Source organism: Protomyctophum bolini (genome assembly GCF_963924005.1).
Source record: "Protomyctophum bolini genome assembly, chromosome: 2".
Taxonomy (NCBI): domain Eukaryota; kingdom Metazoa; phylum Chordata; class Actinopteri; order Myctophiformes; family Myctophidae; genus Protomyctophum; species Protomyctophum bolini.
The window spans coordinates 10293920-10315107 of NC_137863.1; the positions used below are offsets into that span (position 1 = coordinate 10293920).

At 41.7% G+C, this 21188-nt stretch overlaps 2 protein-coding genes across 2 annotated transcripts; one reads left to right on the top strand and one right to left on the bottom strand.

Moving 5' to 3' along the window:
• Window positions 1-521: 521 nt before the first annotated feature.
• traip (TRAF-interacting protein) lies at window positions 522-6440 on the bottom strand. Its single transcript, XM_080792721.1, has 16 exons — window positions 6275-6440; window positions 6007-6120; window positions 5849-5906; window positions 5650-5736; window positions 5512-5551; window positions 5240-5367; window positions 5032-5126; window positions 4780-4893; window positions 3689-3776; window positions 3473-3562; window positions 3020-3108; window positions 2751-2909; window positions 2345-2384; window positions 2159-2254; window positions 1695-1745; window positions 522-1126 (listed from the first exon to the last, which is right to left on the bottom strand). The coding sequence occupies exons 2-16, from the start codon at window positions 6102-6104 to the stop codon at window positions 1019-1021; spliced, it is 1341 nt and encodes a 446-aa protein (XP_080648847.1). The 5' UTR covers window positions 6105-6120; window positions 6275-6440; the 3' UTR covers window positions 522-1018.
• Window positions 6441-9290: 2850 nt separating this feature from the next.
• Window positions 9291-21029, top strand: mon1a (MON1 secretory trafficking family member A). The gene is made up of 6 exons (XM_080792711.1): window positions 9291-9392; window positions 9938-10113; window positions 10807-11190; window positions 16654-17419; window positions 17865-18012; window positions 18252-21029. The coding sequence occupies exons 2-6, from the start codon at window positions 9966-9968 to the stop codon at window positions 18390-18392; spliced, it is 1587 nt and encodes a 528-aa protein (XP_080648837.1). The 5' UTR covers window positions 9291-9392; window positions 9938-9965; the 3' UTR covers window positions 18393-21029.
• The last annotated feature ends 159 nt before the right edge of the window (window positions 21030-21188 follow it).

The following is a 21188-nucleotide window of genomic DNA, read 5'->3' on the forward strand; positions in this document are numbered from 1 at the left end:
ACATGTAGTATGTATAGTATGATGAAAAAATATTATTTTAAATGTAGCCTAGTTAAAGTAATCAGGTTGCAAAGAAACAAACAAATGTACTTTACATACTGTCCACCACTGACGAAAGCTATCGTAATACTTTGATATTCTTGGAATCATTGTCAGAAAGCTCATCCGTCTGCTCCTCATAATGTGCCATAATAGTAAAGGTCTGCCTAAATTACAATACTTTATTCCAAGAAAATCACCCTATTTTTTATCCTAGTTTAGCCTGGCCACACATTCTTTTCAAACTGGAACTTACTTATATAAGTATAATTTTACAAACTTGATCAATGTACAACTCAGGTGTTACAGAAAGTCATACAAATAAATATTTTTACCAATTCTGTCTTTACAGCCTTTTCAAAGCTAACTGAACCAGGTCTATTCAACTCCTTCAGGTCATCACATGGCCAATACTGCCCTCTTCAGGAGGAGAGGATACCTCACCATGAATCAAAGCATAGAAAAAGAACTGAAGAACACACTTTAGTTTATATCAAACACAAAGATTTATTACAAAATAGTTTATTATTTAAGCTTAAAATCTGAAATCATCACAACCATAAGCAGGTGCAAAAAGAAAGTAGATCTATGTAGTTATTGTCCAATACTTTGAAAACAAATAACTAAATGAGGCTTTATAAAAAAAAAACACTGAAAAACTGGTGACTACCAGATAGATTTAGGACAAACAGCTGTTGCTAAATGCAAAAATGACTGCTGCTCAATGACATGATGCAGGACACTAATACAATGTATACACACTGGCATTCCATCCCAACAAAATGTAGCTTTTACCTCAGGATGAAATAGAGCTCTCATGAAGACAAACCAACTGGTCACACTACCAAATTTACTTAATTTAGAAAAGGTAAATTACAATATGATTCAAAGTACAGTGCTGTTTGGTACTGCCGTGCGGTACACGGCAGTACCGCACGTGACTTTTCGTCTCCCTAAGTTCTGCTTAAAAAGCCAATGCTCAGTCAAAGTAATTGTCCAACGTGAAAGTAGTAGACATTTTAGAAGGAGGCCTGGTCACTTTTTTCCTTTTAGCCTTCATCAGGGGACGAATCTCTGACAAGGGAGACTGGAGTGGATGGAAGGGTTAAGGAATGACACCACAATTTACACTGGAAATGTTATTATCCCATTAGCCAAGCTTCTGAGAATGATGCCATGCCACCACCTTTTCACAACTATGGATATAGGCATTGTCCACAATAGGCATTTGTCTGCCTCTTTGTTGTTGTTAGCTTTATTTATTTTTACATCAAAATAAAGGGTGTATGGGTATGGGCACCTCAGTGGGGTTGGCAAAAGGGCCTTTCTGTGTGGAGTTTGCATGTTCTCCCCGAGTCCCCTAGGGAAGGTAATCGAAAGAAAACATTCAGTAATCATGGTCTCTACTGCCGAAGCGGCATGTACACTCCTCACGCATTGAAGGAAGCATGAGCTCAGTTCAGGACTCTCTAGAGGTCTCTAGAGATTTATGTTTGGTGGCATGGCTCTGTGGGATCTCCACAGCCCCAAAATATTTCAAACGGGGCACCGTTGTATCCTGTCAGAACTGAAGCTATACTTGTATGTAATTGAAAGCCTGCAACATGTCAGATTTCCTATAAACAACTTGTCCAAAGGCAGTGAGTAAAGGATACAGGCTGGAAGAATTTAGTACGTCCTCCTAATCCGTCATAGCCACTTCTCATCTGAAATGACAAAACAAATAGCCAGATTAGAAATGAGACCTTGTTATTGAGAAATTTGAGTAAAAGGTAAATATTGTTAGCTGTGCTTGACCAAACTTGGGCCAATAATTAAAAGGTGCTGTAAGCAATACTATTTTGAAGTTAAAGCTCTACATTCTGATGGTAATGTTCGTTGTTCGCTATAGTGTTGGTTCTGTAACAAGGATCTCATCGGCTTCCCAGCTCAAAAAAAGAGAAATGCATATACCTCAGGCCAGCAGGAATATATAAATTATATAAATACATAAGAAAGTTGAAACAAGAAAAACAGAACAAGGCTGTATTGCAGTGAGATTTTTCATAACAGTATATTTTTGATCTTTAGTTAAATCATGTGAGATTAAACCATGCTAGATTGGTGATTTTGTACATACAGCTCCTGGTTTGCTGCTCTGAGGATCCAACATGCTGCCGAAAGCCTTCTTCCTAAAAAGGATCGAGTTCGGGAAGAAGGGATCCCCATCTAGGGCCTACGGAAAGGCATACATAATTTTCCAATATGCAAACACACAGCATGAACACCAAACTTCCTCTGGCATTATTAAATATTTCTTAACTACCTTGGAGGTGTTCTTCTCGATGTCTCTTTTTGAAGGTGACCTGTAAGATAAACAAGGATTCAGTGTGACATCAAAGCATCCCAAAACAAATTTATATTGTCAATGCAAGCCCCTGGACAGCATTTTGTGACTGTGGCCTATTGACTATATGAGTATTCTGATTGCAGACCCTTGAACCAAGTTTGGTGTGGATCGGAGCAACTGTGCGCCTTGCAGGATGTTTTTTCAATCTACCAACCCTCTAGGCATTTTAATAGTGTTTTCTACAATGTTGTAGTAGCTCGTTATCTGTCCGAAAGGTTGTGGTGATCCATAGTTTTCACAGACTCAAGAGTTTTGACATTTCTAAACTCTGAGCTCTAAAAAGTTTGAGAACCACTGCATAAAGAATGATACGTAGACTCACGTAGCAGAATCCAGGCGCATTTTCTTGGATGGGACTCGTGACATTTGCTTTTTGTTTAACTCATCAGGTGTGGAGATGTCGTAGGTAATGTTGAGGTCAATGTCCTCACTATGTGAAGGCTGGTGGAGACGGGGATGCTTTAGCTCCATTGGAGCGGGGCTGAAAGGGAGGTAGAGAAAACTCATCAGTGGATCACACATAGAAACATGGTGTACCTTTATTGAATATCAGTGAACTTAAGGAGAATCTAGTGTGGCAGCTTTGTCAACCTTTCAAAGACTAGGCGACTCAGGGCTTCATTTGTGCGTGTTGGCGTGCTCAATGTCCTCTGAAGAATCTCAACCTTCTTCTTCAGACTCTGTGAAAATAATGTACAATCTGCAATGTGTTGTTGCACTAATCGAAGTCCTGCATGCAAACATTTTATATGACCCATATTTCATGCATAATCATGAAATCATTAATTTATGTTCGGTTGTGTTGCTTGTTGTTTATTGCATCACATGAAGAAGCAATTTCCTTACATGCAATGCCTTACTTGGCAAAAGTATTTTTGATTCTAATTAATGCATCCCAAATTTTGATTGTGATCTTTCAATTGTAATCTCCTTTTGTAATCGTGCTGTTTGACAATGAATGGTATTGTTTAAATGTACCTTCTTGTAACAGCAATAATAATACAAAACCTTTTAAAGGGCAAAGTGAGCAAAACAGATTCTTACAGTGATTTCTTTGTCAGCATTGGCCAGGTCCTTCTGTAGAGACCTCATGTCATCCTTGGTCCTATTCATCTCCACTGAGGCTTTCTGTAACTGCAATGACACCAAAACCTTTTTTTTTTAAACTTAATTCAACAGTGCATAAGTTAACATATTTTTCTCCGTATTTAGCACATGTTCTCTGCCAGTTAATAGCATAAAAGCTTCGAAAGTAGTTACCTTGTTGATTGTGGCAAAAACCTCCTTCTTCAACTTTTCACACATTTCATTTGAAGACCTTTCCTTTAATTTCAATTTCTCATATTCTCTATAAAAAGAACCATGGGACAGTAGGTCAGGCAGTAGCTCATGAGGGAAATGCATTTGTGAAGGCAGAGGGTGTAGCACAGTGACATAACCCATTCTGACCTGAGATCAGATTCATACAAGGTTTCCACTGGACACACACTGGTCTGATTAACCCATTCTGACCTGAGATCAGATTCTAAAAATGTCAGTCGTTCCTTCGATTTTTCAAAAATAGCAGACCTACAAGCTCGTAGCGCGCCACTCGGTGGCACGCTATGAGCTTGTAGATCTGCTGTTTTTCAATAGCTAAAGCATAACATGATGCTAAACCCCAAAATGGGTTCCCGTTCAGAATGGGTTAATGTGCCTGCCCTGTTGCAATATAACTATACAAAATGTTATGAATTATCTTTTAATTTATTAAATAGATAGATATGGGTCATTCCAGATGTCACGCATTCCACGAGGCTTTGCGTGAAATGCCGTCACTGAGGTTGATTGTGGAAGGATTTTGAAGCCTTAGAGATATCACAAGACACATTTCTCCCTTTGGGGATACAAGTGATTTTTTCCATTCTCATTAAATCGTGAGTTGTAATGGCGTTTCGTAAAATATTTAAAAAGCTAGGGCAAGTTACAAGTGGTTTTCTTAGGCTAAAATAACTGTTAAATAGCTCTATATTCTGTATGTTGGTTCAATAAGGAGTCTCTATGTTTCTTCAGCTCTTAATAAAACAGAAAGGGGTTGTGATACCAATTGTATCCAATCAGGATAGAGAACATATGAGTAGACAGAATTTTTATCCATGTTGGCGTATGTACAAAAATAATTAGCCGTCGGCAACCAGTAGTGGCAGAGTATAGGACCTGGGCACTACAATAGCTGTGCCTAGGAATTACGACTTGCCTTTTGTTGTGCCTTGAGCACAAGAAGGTTTTAACACCACTGGTCTGAAATCTGGACAAAATACAAAGAGTCATTTGGGTGAGCAAGTGATGGGAGTGCATGGGTTGTACCTTACTTTTTGAGGGAGATGCAGTAGATGGAGAGCTGCTCCACAGCAGCCTGGCCGATGCCCATGTCAGTGACCATGGACTCTACCTCAGCTTGTTGGCCCTCTAACAGGACATGAAGACTGGGCCAACACAGACAACAATGTTAGTGGACTGCAAAGTGTGGCTGGAATTGAGGTAAGGCAGCGAAATCTAGACAAATTAAATACACTGAAATAAAAATGTGGCTTAATATTACAAATACAAATGGTGGAACCTACGTTTCGTAGGTTTTCACTTTGGTCCTGAGTTTCCGAACCTCCTCCTTGTCAATCTCAGCATCATAATTTTTTTTCTCCAGGTAATTCATCTGTTTCTATAAAGAAAAATTAATAAAACGCACACACAGCATCAACATACACACAGCATCAACCAAGTGGAGACAATCTTCAATATTTGGATTTAAATTGTGTAGCATATTCATCTTACTCTGAGAGCAGAATTGACCATCTCCTTTTCTGCAGTGTCCTTCAGCAAATTGCCCAGGTCTCTCTTCTGTCTATCCATAGTGTCCTTAAAGGTGTCCATCAACTTCTGTTTGTCCCGCCAATCTCTTTCTGTAAATTCAACACACACAATGCTTCCAGCTTTTAAATCAAAATCCCCAGATATATTTGTGGTAATCGCTCTCATTTTGAGCGACCTGCCAGCTGCACACACTGGCAGTCGCATTTAATGTCATGTCCTAAAAATACTCTTACCTTTACAACTTAAAGCGGCTTTCATTCGATCAATTTCATTCTGCAAATAAAAAAAAACAAGAAAAAGAAAATGTTAAACTGAATGTCCCCAGTAGGGTTAACAAGGTCAGGTGACGGTCTAGGTCTTCCATTTCTTACCTGCAAACTCTCTGGGTCAGCTGCTGACCCTTCCTCTTCTCCACCGATGTCAAAGAACAGCTTGTTGATAATGTGTCGGGTGCTGACCTATAGACGAGAAAAACATTGTTTACATGATCCTTATAAGCTGTAGTTGAATTATAGTGGCCACGGCTTGCTTAGTGCAGTCACACATACTATGTACTGTACAGTACTGCACCTGTTTTCGACATTGTGGGCAGGTTTTGGTGGGAGCTGTCTGGAACCACTGAAGAAGACTGAAAGAAAACAATACCCAGTGAATATATGTGGCTTATAATCAGGAGTGGCATTTTTGATCAACAACATAGTCATAATAGTCATTCATTTTTCAGTCACCATTCATAGTGGAAGGTATGCCCGCAGTGGATAGCAGCAACATCTCTGTTGTGATCAAAGAAATCCGAGCAAATCGTGCAATACGCTCGGATGGGCATTTTGGAATCTCTCGCTCTGCAAAAAAACCCAATTGTAAAATGATGAAAGTAAATACATTCGTACAGTCACAGCATTACATCATGAACGTTACGTGGCTCTGGCTAGCGTTAGCAGATTGCTACTGCTTCTTTTGTACTATATAAACCATCGAGTAGTACTTAGTACTTACCGAACGTTACTACAATCATGAAAATGATGAAACCCTTGAATGCGTAATATTAATGTTATGCATCTCTATAGTGCTTCATAATATACTACCCAAATAAAATCAAATGAAAATCGATGACATTAGAATTGTTTTTCTCCAAATACAGCTGTTTGTGTTTCTTTCTGTTGCAGGGCTACTGTTTCCGGGGTTTCCGCGCTGCGCGTGTTCGAAAAATTAATAGACCCGCTCCTTCTTCTCGGTTGGTATCCAGTATTGTTGCATTACTGCCACCTTCTGTTTAGCTCGCCTCTCGGAGGACATAATTACATTTTATGCCAGATGGATAGTTCTCAAGTCAAGACTCAAACATTTTAGTACCCCCATAACTCTGAGAGTGTACAAATGGATCCATATGGGTCCATTTGTACAAATTCAATGCCACTCTATACTCTGTCTACAACATTTAATTGTCAGTGTCACTAAAAACTAAGCTTCAGACGGTGACCTCCCAAAATAAACTGATTCGACTACTTCTCTGCCTAAAGCTAAAGCCCATACGCACGCACACCTAATTCCAATAGTCTCAGTAGTCTGGGCTATGCTATGGCTCATTATGAGTCCACTGGACAGTTGTTCTAAAACGTTTAATTTCCATAACTGATCGAGTGTACAAATGTGTACTGACTGGTCCCCAGAGATTTTAAACTGGCCAAAGTAACCCCCCTGTACAAAAAAGGGAGCAAATTAGAACCCGGCAACTACCGCCCTATTTCTATTCTAAGCTCCATCTCGAAAGTGATGGAAAAAATAGTCTATGAACAGGTTGAAAAGTATCTTGCCACTAATAAATTGTTGTACGAGTTCCAATCTGGTTTCAGAACATCCCACTCCACTGACACATGCCTTCTCTATTTGAGCGACCACATCAAACACGAGGTGGATGCTGGAAAATACTGCGGCATGGTCATGCTGGACCTCCAAAAGGCTTTTGACACCGTGAACCACTCCATACTGGTTAACAAGCTTAAAGCTATTGGTTTTGATAGCACATCAGTGAGCTGGATGCAATCCTACCTGGAGGGGAGAGAACAGATGGTGGAAGTGAACGGAACACTGTCCCCCCCCCTCCCAGTGAGCTGTGGCGTCCCACAAGGAAGCATACTAGGGCCTTTACTGTTCCTAATATATGTAAACGACATGACTTCAGCTTGTGACTGCAACTTGTTCCTGTTCGCAGACGACTCAGCACTGCTGGTCTCGGACAGGAACAAACTGCAGGTTGAAAAGACCCTCAGCTCTGAACTCGGTAGAATCTGCACCTGGCTCGCTGATAACAAACTATCCTTACACCTGGGAAAAACTGAATCCATTCTCTTCGGATCAAATAGTAATCTCAAAAAGGCAGATGGCTTCTTGGTTAGAGTTGGTGATGATATTATCACACGGAAGGATCAAATTACCTACCTAGGTTCCATCCTGGAGGCCAATCTTTCCGGTGATAAGATGGCCACCAACGTAATCAAAAAAGTCAATCAAAGAACAAGATTCCTCTACAGGATCTCCTCACTGGTCGACAAAAACACCTTGAAGACCTTAACAGGAGCCCTTGTACAAGGTTTCTTTGACTATGCATCCACCTCCTGGTACCACAGCACCTCAAAGGCCCTTAAAACAAGGCTCCAGACCTCCCAAAACAAACTGGTCAGGCTCCTACTTGGCCTCACCCCCCGAACCCACCTCACCCCTGCCCACTTTGACAGGCTGGGATGGCTTAGGGTCGACGACAGAGTACAGCATCTTGCAATGGGTCTGGTCCACAAGATTAGATACACCACCAAGATACCCATGTACCTGTCTAAATACTTCCTTAATGTAAACGAAGTCCACACCCACAACACCAGAGGGAGTGCAACAAACCATGTACAACCCAGATTCGGCACAAACAAGGGACTAAATTCTTTTCGCTCCTATGCGACCAAAATGTGGAACGCCCTACCAACAGTCATTAAGACATGTGAATCCCTTGGCTCCTTCAAAACTGCTCTCAAAGGGCACCTACGGATGGCTGCAATTCGAAACTGGCCTCTGTAAAAGCTGAATTTGTATCTGGATTGTACTATGTTTTTGTATGGACGTGGTGTTGGGTGCCTGCACATATGCACACATGGCATCAACGCATGGTGTTGTGTGCAGGCGCCCTACACTCTGTCTTTGTACTATGGATTGTACTATGTTTTTGTATGGACGTGGTGTTGGGTGCCTGCACATATGCACACATGGCATCAACGCATGGTGTTGTGTGCAGGCGCCCTACACTCTGTCTTTCGTTTTCTTTTCTTTTATCCCCCTGTTCCCCTCACTGTATATATACTTTTTTTCCCTTTTCGCTTCCTATATGATGAATTCCTGTTCTGTTCTTTAACTACATAGAAGTGTCTATTTGTTTGTCTCTAAATGTTTTGATGAATTGAACAATGTGGACCCTGTTGTAAACAAGTGTAAGGCTTAATTGGGTCGTCCACTCACAGTTAACAGTCTTTGTATTGAGTTTGTGCTTGAAATGTACTGTAATTCTGCAAACTGTTAATAAAGATTTCAATCAATCAAAAACTGACTATACTGACCTGTATTGATTTATAGGGTCACTTATGTGTTTGTCTGCTGCTAGGTTACTATAGAAGACAGGTTTATACTGTCACCAAAATGTGGAATGCCCTGACACCAGATCCATTAAAAAGATCTGGTTTCTTTCCAAACTAGCCTTAAAAATCATCTATCAGGAGACCTTTGACCTTAATTGGCTTGAATCAGAACTTTCAGAAATGTACATGTAAAATTGTTTTAGGAACTAAAGGCTGATCTTTTTCTCTTTCCAGTTTGTGTGGATCCACTGATCCACTGTGTATATCGGGAATGGGATATTCAACAATCAACATAATTCATTCCCCAAATAAAATCAACAACCGTTCACTAAAAGAAAACTTCATTTCCCACAATTCATTTCCAACTTGTGACAGGCCAAGGGTCACAGGGTGACGTCTGACAAGACAAAACTATTCCTCTTTTTACTGTTAGCGAGCTAGCCGAAAAAAGTCATTTGCGGACCACGAATGCTGAATACCTGTTGCGGAAATGAAAGGTATGTCTTTGGAGGGGAAATGCAACCGAAATCGGTTCGTTTTTTAGGAGGGCGAAGTTTGATAAATAAACAAATAGCTATAAGTAAATCAGATAAAGTTAGCAAGCCATAGTTCTGCTGCTGCCTGCAGCTGTAGCCCTAGTCCAGGGCTCGCTGTAAACCCTGGACCAGGGCTACTGCAGCTGCATGCATAGTGTGCATAGCACTTGATTGACGCTGACGGGGCACCGAGATGAGAGAGAAACAAAGTTATTGTACATTTCTATGCCTAAAAGAAACTCATCTGGCTTTCGCTGAGAGAACTGTCATTATGTTTTATCATTCAACATACAAATGATTATGTGGAGCCTGTGCAGGACCCCTTGCACTCACTGAGTGATTGTGTCAGATATTATACAGTTCGAATTAAAATCTACCTTTGACGTTAAAAACAGTCATGCTGCAACGTTTAGAGCTGGGCAGGCAATGCCATATAATAAAGCTGTTCACTTCAACAAATTACCTTTAGAAACAGCTGACCTTTGGATCCCAATGTTTACTTTCAGGTGCTGTCCCCTGTCTTGAGTAGCAGTGATGGACGGAGACGTCCAAAAGGCAAGAGTATCATGGGAGGTCCCGAATGGTACCCTGGCCTCTATGGAGCACCTTCGCATAGACCGGTCTGACAGTCCCACAAGGGCAGACAGTCCCACACCAGGCATGGTGGAAGGGACCGAGCCAGGTGAGAGAGACTGATGTAGCCGTTGATGACAAAATATGCCTTTGGCAGGACCTGGGATCACACAGTCACCTGAAAAGTTTAGAATTTCCTAAACTCCATTGCAGTCTCAGTCTGTGAAACAGATGCATTGTTTGTTGTACTAGAAGTGCCTTTCACAATGAAAGTGGAAGTTGAAAGTGCTTCCAGTAAGCTATTTTTGTAAATGTATACTAGTAGGTAGGTGTATAATTTGTCAAGCTATTTCAACTAACTTTGAAAGCCTTACTCTGGACATCAAATATAAGCTTGGATCTACAGATATTGGACAACAATAACTAGAGCTCCCTGTCATGGTAAAGCCACCTTAAGTGTTTGGTATGTAACACATAAAAGAGGAACAAAATGCCTTGTCATGTGCCATTTGATTAGTTCCCCATTCCATGTAGACTAACCAGTTTGATATGGCTTCTTTTACCATGCAACCTTTATGAATAGAACTCTTCGTAAAGTAATATTTAAGGTCCTTAAATGCATTTGATGCATTTGTTTTTTCCTGTAAAGTCTCAGTCTGCAAGGACCTTTACTAAATAAATCTGTGTGACATCATTATGGCCAGTACACAGAGCAGTACACAGCATCATGTTTGTGACATAAAAATAAAAGAAAGTGTGTGTGTGTGTGTGTGTGTGTGTTTTTGACGTGTTGTTTCTGCAGGTGCTGGCCAGAAGAGTGCCATGTTTGTCCATACCCAGTCCTTTGAGGACCTCACTGCCGACGCTGAAGAGCAGGCCAAGGTAGACCCTGAGCTGGGGATCTCTGGAGAGTCTGCAGAGGAGCTCTGCGTGGTGATCGGGGAGAACCCTGCAGCGAAGGAACAGCAAGGAGCGTCTTGGACAGAAAGCAAGTCCAAAGATGAGGATATCTCCAGTGAGGCATGGCGTAGCCACCGGAAACACGTGTTTGTACTTAGCGAGGCGGGTAAGCCCATTTATTCCCGCTATGGTACAGAAGAGGCCCTGTCCAGCACCATGGGGGTGATGATGGCCCTCGTCTCAGTTCTTGAGGCTGACAAAAACATCATCCGCTCCATTCACGCAGGTCAGAAAATATTTTTGGGGCGATGTTGTGCATCAAACAGTTTTAAGTGTGACTGTGCATGTGTTGACTTATTACTTGAGACCGTTTACTGATGTAAAAGAATAGTGAACAATGGTCAGTAGTACAGAATAGGATGAAAAACTGACCAATAGTACAGAATGGGCTGGAAAAGTGATCAGCAATAGAGAATATGTAACTTTGTACAAGATTTAGGTTAGTTGGCTGGTCAGTCAGTTTGTTTGTTGGAATGAGCAGTTAACTTTGAACTATTTGGCTTGCAATCCCCCACAAGCCATATGAGTAATCTAAAGAGAGCGAAACCAAGAGAAGCGTGGAAGAGGAAGCAGAAGATGTAAAACTGTTGGTGTGGTTCTTTGCCCTAAACTGCAGTGATTTCCATATGTGACAATCACATTATGTTGAGCGACTATGAGAGATATCGATGTATAAATAAGTCGCTGAGAGGCGATGGGATGGGCCGGGTTGTCAGACGCGCTCCAAACAAAGGGATCTCGCTGGGTCCAAAATAATGCGTTAAATGTGTTTTTATTGAAGGTAGGTACATAACTGAAACGGTGCTCAAACATAAAGAAAATAAGTCACAGCGATCCAACTTAGATAAAGTAAATAAATAAAGCAAATAAAGCGGTCAACAAAAGTGCGGCTTCCCACACACCCCCTCTCTCTCACTGTGTGTGAAACAGGTGAACTATGGGTAAAGTACTCCATGAAACAGGTCCTCCCCTCTGCCTGTCAATCAACCACATCAATCACCCGTGACAGCCCACTCATTGAACTCATCGCACATCATTTCCAATTCATGGCTCTTACACGCCAGCCCCTAATTATTAGGTTATCACATAATAATTAAATCAACGTAATAGGAGGCATGAAATAACAGTACTCAAATTCCCAAACTTTTCTTCATGCATTGTATGAAAGTCTTTCTTCAACCGAACGCAAAACACGAGTAATTGTTTCTGCGCAAAGTCATTTTCCGGGTAACACGCTCGTTAAGTCAATATCCAAAGCCAAAAACAGTAGAGATGAAAAACACTCAAGTGACTGTATTTGTAATCCAAGGAAAAGTCATTGTAATCCAAGGAAAAGTCATTGTAATCCTTTTTCCAGCGGGAACAGCTGCTGCCGTCGTCCCGACACCTGCTGGGCCATTCTCCGCCGCTGTGCATTGAACTTCAGTGCCTTCTCCTTTTTTTCCTGTTTCTCAGTCTTTTTCTCTGCCTAGAAGACGACTCTTCATCCTTTGCCTCCTCTTCCTCGTCCTCTACCCGTCCTTCCACCTGCTCCTGAAGCCTGGACTCCTCTGTGGCTTTGCTGTCCCTGTCCACAGCCAACTGTTTTAATCTTGTCGCCACCTTTTCCTTTTTCACCTCGACTTCATGAGCCTCCTTTAGCAGGGCCTGATTGTCGAAGAAGTCTGGGTTGTAAGAACCTTCAGGAGTGATCACTTCTACTGCGGGGAGACCAGAGGGCTCCGCATTAATCTTCTCTGGACGCTTGACACGTTTCTTGCCAGTTCGCTGAAGGTACCATTGGTCCCCTTTGTCCTCCGTCTCTTTAAACTCTCCTCCCCAAATGTCAAAGAAGTCTCTTTCTGGGTCTTTGCCACAGTCTGTCACTGCTTCCTTGGTCGTCCGAACGACCGGTCTTCTGTTCAACGGCTGTTTCTGCCTCTGTTCATCTAAGTTCACGACAGACACCCTGTTCACCAACAACTTTGGCTGCCGACAATCCATTGCATTGTTGCTCTCCCCTTTAAGCGGTCCGTTCACAGTCCAGCCAAGCATCGTCCTGATGGCATAGGGACCACTATTTACACTGCGAATGACCTGCAATGGTTCTAATGCCTCAGGAACATTAGTCCCTATCAACAGCTCAATGTCCCCATCGATCTCAGGCAGTTGAACGTGTCTTAAATGAGGCCATCTCAGGAGATCCTTTTGTTTTGGAATATTCTGCTTGCGGACAGGCATGCACTTCTGTGTGTAAGCATTGGGAAGGTTACAGAAGTGCTCCTCATTCAAACCAGCCACTTCCAGTCCGGACACACTGTAGCTAGAAACCGCTTTCTCTTGGCCCATCGTCCTTAACATAATGTTTGTCTTCCTCCCTGTGAGGTCCAGTTTGTGCATCAAGGCTTCAGTGCAGAACACGGCAGAGCTTCCCGGGTCCAAGAAAGCGTAGGTGGTAATAATCTTGCTCCCCCTTTTGGACTTAACCTGCACTGGAACGATGGGCAGTTTACAGTCGTCACCAGCCCCAGTAAGGCCACTAGATATCACTGTGCCATCCACTGATACCCTTGACTTCCGATCCGATAGGTCAGACCCTTTGTTCCATTCTCTCTGAGTGATGTGAAGTACAGTTGGATGTTTCCGACCACAAGTTTGACAGGTAATCTTTTGTCTACAGAATTTATTGACATGTCCAACACTCAGGCATCCGAAACAGACTCCATTTTCTCTTAAGAAGCCTATCTTCTCTTCATGGGGTCTTTTCTCCAACTGGGGACACATATCCAATGGGTGTTCTTCTCCACAGCACAGACATGTTTTAATTGCTTCTTGAACATGTTCCTCTTCAAGTCCAACCTGGGTCATGGTTTCCACGGGGGTCACAGTGGTGGCATAGCTAGTTCCTCTCAGTCCAGATGGGTATGGGTATTTGCTCACGCCTTTAGGTGTAGTTGGTGGCGGGGCATCCTGTATGTTTCCAAATATTGGGTCAGTTAAAATTCGCACCTGTTTCCCAATAAAAGCGGTAATGTCTGTAAATGTAGCTCTACGTTTGAACTTTTCCTGTAGTTCACAGGCTACATTTCTCCACGTGTCTCTGAACTTGTATGGCAACTTTCGTATGATGATCATCATATTTGTGGGCATGTCTAGCTCATGTAAATATTGGACTTCCTCCATGGCGTTACAGCAGCCTTTGAGGAAAAGACTGTACTCTTGAAGCGATTTGACATCTTCGATTTTAATGAGCGGCCATGAAAGAGCCTTGTCCATGTAGGCGGATGCTATTTTCTGCTCGTTTCCAAACTCCTCTTTTAACAGAGCCTTGGCCTTAGCATACCCCCTCTCTGGGTCTAAGTGCTGGCAGCTCCTGACCAGTTCCCTAGGGAGGCCCGTTGTATGCTGCTCCAGGTAATAAAGACGATCACTGTCCCTTTGAGAATTATTTTCTACTCCATTTTCAAAAGCCTTCACGAAAGAATGGTATTTCAATGGATCCCCATTAAAGATTGGCACCTCTCTTTTTGGCAAAGAGGAGAGGCAATGCTGCTGGATCAACAATGTGGTTATTTCGTTTTGCTTTCTCATGATGCCAAGCATCTCCCTTTGACAGTCATTTGCGTTTGTATTTCCACAGTTAACATTTTCAAAATGAGCATTTGCATTTTCAGAATGAGCAGTTGGATTTTGAGAATGAGCCCTTGTATTGTCATGATTAGTTGCATTTGAACCATTGAAAACATATTGCGTTGGTTGAATAGATTCCTGGTGCATAACGGACAGAGGCTGGGATTGTAAATGAATGAATTGAGTGTTGTTTTTGTCTTTAGGCCTTGTTCCTGTATCCCCCTGATTTTGTATTGTGGGTATGAATGGATTGGCATCAACATTGAGAGTTGGTAGTTTTCCTTGTGCCTTTTCCACATAAGAATTCATGCCATCCACAGTCTTTGGGTTTGAGGATCTTCCACTTACGACACTTTGAGATTTTAATACATTTAATTTTGCTATTTGTGCGGCAATGTCCTCATCTAATTTCCATTGCTCCTTTCTCTTGCGCAACGCTTCCTCCTGAGCTTCAAGTTCATGTTTGTCCTTTAAGTGTTTCTGTTTGACTTGCATGGCTGCCAAGTCCAATTGAGCTAACAGACATGCAGAGGAAACCCTAGAAGTGATGGAGTTTTGTGTACCAGATTTTCTTCCCACGTTTGACACACTGTCACTTGGTTGCACATCATCTAGAATGTCATGTGTTATGGACATACTTATTGATGCCGCTTGCGTCACCGAGGGAGATTTATACACTGTGGGAGGAGCGTCCACGTGCAATTGCGAACTCACTTCAAATTCAGTTTGATCGATACTCTCAACATGAACCATTTCCTCTGGCTCATTCAGCCAATTTTCCACATCACCTTTAAACGTATTGCTGTATTTTGCAATGCTGCAAAACCATTCGTTTTGTCTTTGCCTTTCCTCATCGTCAGGCAGTAAAGGCAACAATGTGTCGTGAGACATTGTGGCATGTGCATGATGTTCATTCAATGTAACCAACAAAGACTCCACTGTCAAAACATTTCCCTTTTTTTTCATCAATGATTTCATTTGTGGTATAATGGATTTCATTTTATTCACATGAAGGCGGCGCTCCCGTTCATGCTTGTCAATTTTATTAAGCGCAGCTTTAGCAGTGAGCACAATTTCTCGCTTTCCACGCTCCATTTCAGACTCAGAACTGGTGACCTCCCCCGCATTTATTAAACTCATTTTTCCTCTTACTTTTCCATTCAAATTATTTGTGCCATCAACACATCCACAATCCACCCATTGAAAGGAAACGTAGGCTATTCAGACATCATCATCCATTTAGTATTCAGTACTTTTCATATGCCGCGCAGCAGTTTAAACATGACAAGCGGACAACGGATTCCTTTATTGACATGCTACGGGAGGATCCTTATATATGAACTTTATTCTGAGCGTCAACTCAAACCAGGATTAGGACAGGTAGGCTGATCACTCGTCGCGTTCCTTCCATTATGCAGTTTACACTCATACCTGACTTTAGTGGTTGACTTTGAACGTGACTCGGAATGTTTGTGTCAGCCGGATCCTCCGTCCTTGTCTCGACTCCGACCGTCTTTCCTTCTTGTCCACTTGATCCTAAATCTTCTGCTGTGTAATGCCGCCGTTGACAATACCGTTTTTGTTGACAATGTTGAGCGACTATGAGAGATATCGATGTATAAATAAGTCGCTGAGAGGCGATGGGATGGGCCGGGTTGTCAGACGCGCTCCAAACAAAGGGATCTCGCTGGGTCCAAAATAATGCGTTAAATGTGTTTTTATTGAAGGTAGGTACATAACTGAAACGGTGCTCAAACATAAAGAAAATAAGTCACAGCGATCCAACTTAGATAAAGTAAATAAATAAAGCAAATAAAGCGGTCAACAAAAGTGCGGCTTCCCACACACCCCCTCTCTCTCACTGTGTGTGAAACAGGTGAACTATGGGTAAAGTACTCCATGAAACAGGTCCTCCCCTCTGCCTGTCAATCAACCACATCAATCACCCGTGACAGCCCACTCATTGAACTCATCGCACATCATTTCCAATTCATGGCTCTTACACATTATGTAGTAATATTTACTACATCATACCATGGCTAATGTTTTGAATTGTTGCCTTTCCACGATACTGTCTCAGATGGATACAAGGTGGTGTTCCTCAGCAAAAGTCCCCTGGTCTTGGTGGGTGCGTCTCGTACCTGTCAGTCAGAAAAGGAGCTGTTGCGTGAACTGCATTACATCTACTACCAGATCGTCAGCCTGTTCACCCTCACCCAGCTCATCCACCTCTTCCAGCACAAGCAGAACTATGACCTTCGACGCCTGCTGGCCGGCTCTGAGCACCTCACTGATAACCTGCTGCGTCGCCTGGACCGCGACCCTGGCCTGCTCCTCAGTGCTGTCACCTGCCTCCCTCTGAATAGCTCTGCCAGGGATGTGGTGTCTTCTAGCCTGCAAGCTGCTAAAGCCAAGAGCCTGGTCTTCTCCATCCTGCTGGCAGGTGACCGCTTGGTAACCCTGGTAAGGAAAAAGGACCAATACCTGCATCACATGGACCTGCACCTGGTCGTCAACCTTGTGGGCTCATCTTCGTCGTTTCGAGAGGGTGAGGGCTGGACGCCCATCTGCCTGCCAAAGTTCAATACCGCAGGCTTCTTCCACGCTCACATCTCTTACCTTGAACCTGGATCGGACCTCTGTCTCATCCTGGTCTCCACTGATCGCGAGGACTTTTTTAACTTGTCTGACTGCAAGCGTCGCTTCCTGGAGAGACTGAGCAAGCGCAGTGCCTACCAGACCCTGAAGGAGGCGCTTAAATGTCCAAGCTATTCGGTGGACCAGGTTGGCATCCCAGAGCTCAGGCACTTTCTTTATAAATCCAAAAGCTCTGGATTGTACACCAGGTGAGTAGGATATAAAACAAAAATGTGCTTACTTACTGCTTATTCTTCATTTGATATAAAGCTAAAATCTAGGATGAATTGTAATGGATAAAACATTATTTTAACCAATCTGTATGGTAGAGTATACAATGTAACTAGCACATCTGCAGGGCTAGTTACTGTAGGACTCTATACTCCGTTAAGACATTTAGATCCTGGTGTTTGGTAGGACAACTATTGGTTTACAAGTAACCTTGCCTGAACAGTTGCAAATGCAATTACCTTTATTACATGTTAATAGGATTTTCAACACCAGGAATTTGCTACTTGCTTCTTTGATGTTACTTTACAATTATTAGTTTTCGCATAGGCTGCAAATTCTGGACTAGTGTCTTGTTGATTTTGGGGCACAGCGAACGGGAATGATCATATTTCTCTTTGTCTTTGTCTGTGTCTTCCATGGAAGCCCTGAATTGCCCATTGTCTACCAGTCTGAAGAAGAGCATGAAAGGCTGATGGAGTTGTACCAGGAGCTTCATGGCCGGCTACACCACACAACCAGGCCGCTCCGTAATTACTATCGCTGTGGGGAGACTGAAAACCTAATGACATGGGTAAATTTGCTGCTCTGTACCGTGTGTGAGATGAGATGCTGCATTAATCTACCAAAATGTATGCAGCATCCTTCTCAGCACTGCTCATTTGGTCTGACATCGGATTTTATACTCGCTACTAAAATGTATTTGTATTTAATTAGTTCTGTCTGTGAGTATTCTTATTTCCCCTCCAAAATGCTTGTTTTAGCCCATGTATCATCCCTCATCATGTCCTTGTGCACCGCTTCTTTCCGCAGGTGACAAGTGGCTTTGAGCTTTACCTTTGCTTCAGTCCCCTGGGGACCAAAGCCATGGCTGTATCGGCTGTTAACAAACTGCTGAAGTGGATCAGGAAGGAAGAGGACCGCCTCTTCATCCTTAGTCCCTTCACATACTGAGCCCTCTACACAGCTCACTGCTTATACTGAGCCCTCTACACAGCTCACCGCTGAGATACCGATGGAATTGCATGCTCAACCCATTAATTAGGACTAATGAGTAGGGATGCAAAAGTTAATCAAACCTATTGATTATACAAATAATTGATTAAATACTTTATTGGTAGAGTACAGTCAAACACACGTCCAAAAGGATATCACTGAAGAAAATAAAATCTTCTAGATTCATTGATACAAATTAATAATACAAATAAAATATAAAAAAAATACACAGATTCGATTACATTTGAACACAATATAACTTAAATCCAGGATATCGTCTCTTCCGGGTGGAAACCTCATATGTCTGAAAACTGTAACTTTTCAGGATTCAAATAAACAAATAGCAGATCTATAGGCTCTAAACGCAGCGCGGACCTTTGATACTTTTGTATGCCGCTATAATATGATCAAGTAGAACGTTGATGTATGAAAAAACACAAAGTTCTACCTAACAGCAATGTTATACGGTACATAACTTAAACCCAGGATAGAACCGCTCGGAAAGAGAATAATGGATAGTTACAGCCCTACTCATGAGAATACCAAAGAATACGGACATTTTTTCGTTTTGGGAAAAAATACCAGATTGCACTATTGTTTGTTGTGCCATTTTGCCACTTCAATCTTTATTTGTCACTTGAAGGCTGGATTGTCAAATTATTAGGATAGTGTACAGTGTACACCCCCTGTCCAACCTGCTGATGTTCTTGTTTCCTGGCCTTACCTCTAGTGCCAATGTTAGACCAAAATGTTCACTCAGACACTAGAGCCTTAATTTATCGAACTTGCGTAGACCGCTCATCTCAACGGTATACTATAAATCTGTCGTCAGTATGATGTGATTGTAGCCAACACTCAAATCTCATGTCAGGTCTCAGCTTGTATGGTATACTTGGTACACGTATAGTCACAACCGTATAGAGTCTGAAAATCTGACAAGCGTCACTCTAAACATATGCAGCAGCCGCTATTAACTTAAATTAATGTAACCTGACATCTAATATCTAACATAACCCCAACATCAAAAGGTAATTGGAAATACAGGGCTTACATATTGATCATTGACCATTCTTACGTTGTTATTGGCAGTGTGTCAATTTGACCGTTTAATAAATCACGTGAGCCCCGTCATGAGCTGATTCCTGCGCTCGGATCTAGATGTCTGAAATTGTAATTGCAATGATATTTGCTGAGTAGCACATTCATGTTCCCTGGGGAATGAACCCTACTGATTTTAGGTGACCTCACCCACACTGTTCGTCTTAATGTACTCCCAGATACAATTTCCACATCAAGGCATACATGTGGCAAAACTATTTTGAATCTTGCGTTGTTCAATGTGACATGGTCAAGGATGGCTGCATGGCTATGAGGCTATCGTAGAGTTCAGCAGCTATTTATGTACTGTACTGAAATGACTTCTTTGGAAATATATTGTGAGTCGTAGTTAATGAGCTAACGTGCAATACCAACTGTTATTTTTTAAAGCTCCTTTCAGCTAACACCTTCTGGATGTGTGGTATGCGAGGCAAAATATTGTATGGTACTACCCAATCGGGCATCTTTATATGGAATAATGATGCTATTCATCTGGGCCAAAATGATTTGACAAAAGTAGTAGACTTTTCATTACATTTTCCGGTTGATGCACTGATGCACGGCACGCTGCTTTAGATGAAAGCACAATGACCATAACCATGATGCTGTTTAAATTGCATCAAAACATTCGTAATGTAGTTTTTCCATCTTGTTTCTGGAAATCAAAAATGCTGTCTTTCACATTTTATTAATGCCATCATTCTAGTTATTTAGAATACGGCAAAATATTTTGAAAACAAAATGACTGGAATTCTCTAAAGATCCTGTATTTACTTTATTTTGTTATGTTATGAGTTAAAATATTGTGTTTTAAGTTAACGCCATAATTTCTTGCCTCAGTTTGTTGCCAATAATGCACTCTTGGGGAGAATGTATGAATTCCACAAAAACATAATCACCTGTTGCTATGTCTTGTCCAAGTCTGGTGATGCAAGGTTATGTCTTGTCACAGCACTTTTCAATTAATGGTTATGCGCCATATATCTTAATTGCTATGCAAAAGTACTAACCTCTTTGATGGTGGTTTACTGGTGGTAATGATATTCCTAGCCTTATTTCCTTGCACATTAATGATGATTGGAACATTTTGACATTCTATTTCTTAGTGTTTATATTTATAGTTATAATGTGGAAATACACAAGTTACTAATTATAGAAGTTTGTTGTTTGCTAAGATAAATTAACATTCGCATACTGTATTTGGCTGCAATGACCATGTCGTGACTTGTTCTAGGTGTGTAACAGCTGGAAATTGTTGCTGTGTTGGTCTTTGATGCTTTCAATAAATGTATAGAACTTTACTATGTTCACTTCCTTACACTGGTTGACTTGTCGATTTTTGGATAGTTTTAAAGCTTTAACTTTTTGCTTTTGGACACTTGTGTTTTATTTAGACACTGCACCCCAGAACTCATCTCCTTCCGACTCATGTTGGTAGCCTTGGTTGTCTGTGTGAAACAGACTAACAGAGTGTTGTTCATGAAAATGTGTATGGTTCACAGGATTGTTAAAAATAAGGCACTAAAGTATTCAAATACTTTGTATTTAATTTTTTGCTGCTGATCTTTTTGACAAATCTTTTTGTACACATGCGTGTCAATAAATCAATCAAAACATGTTCTAGCCTAGAACATGTTTTGATTGATTGTCAGGGGT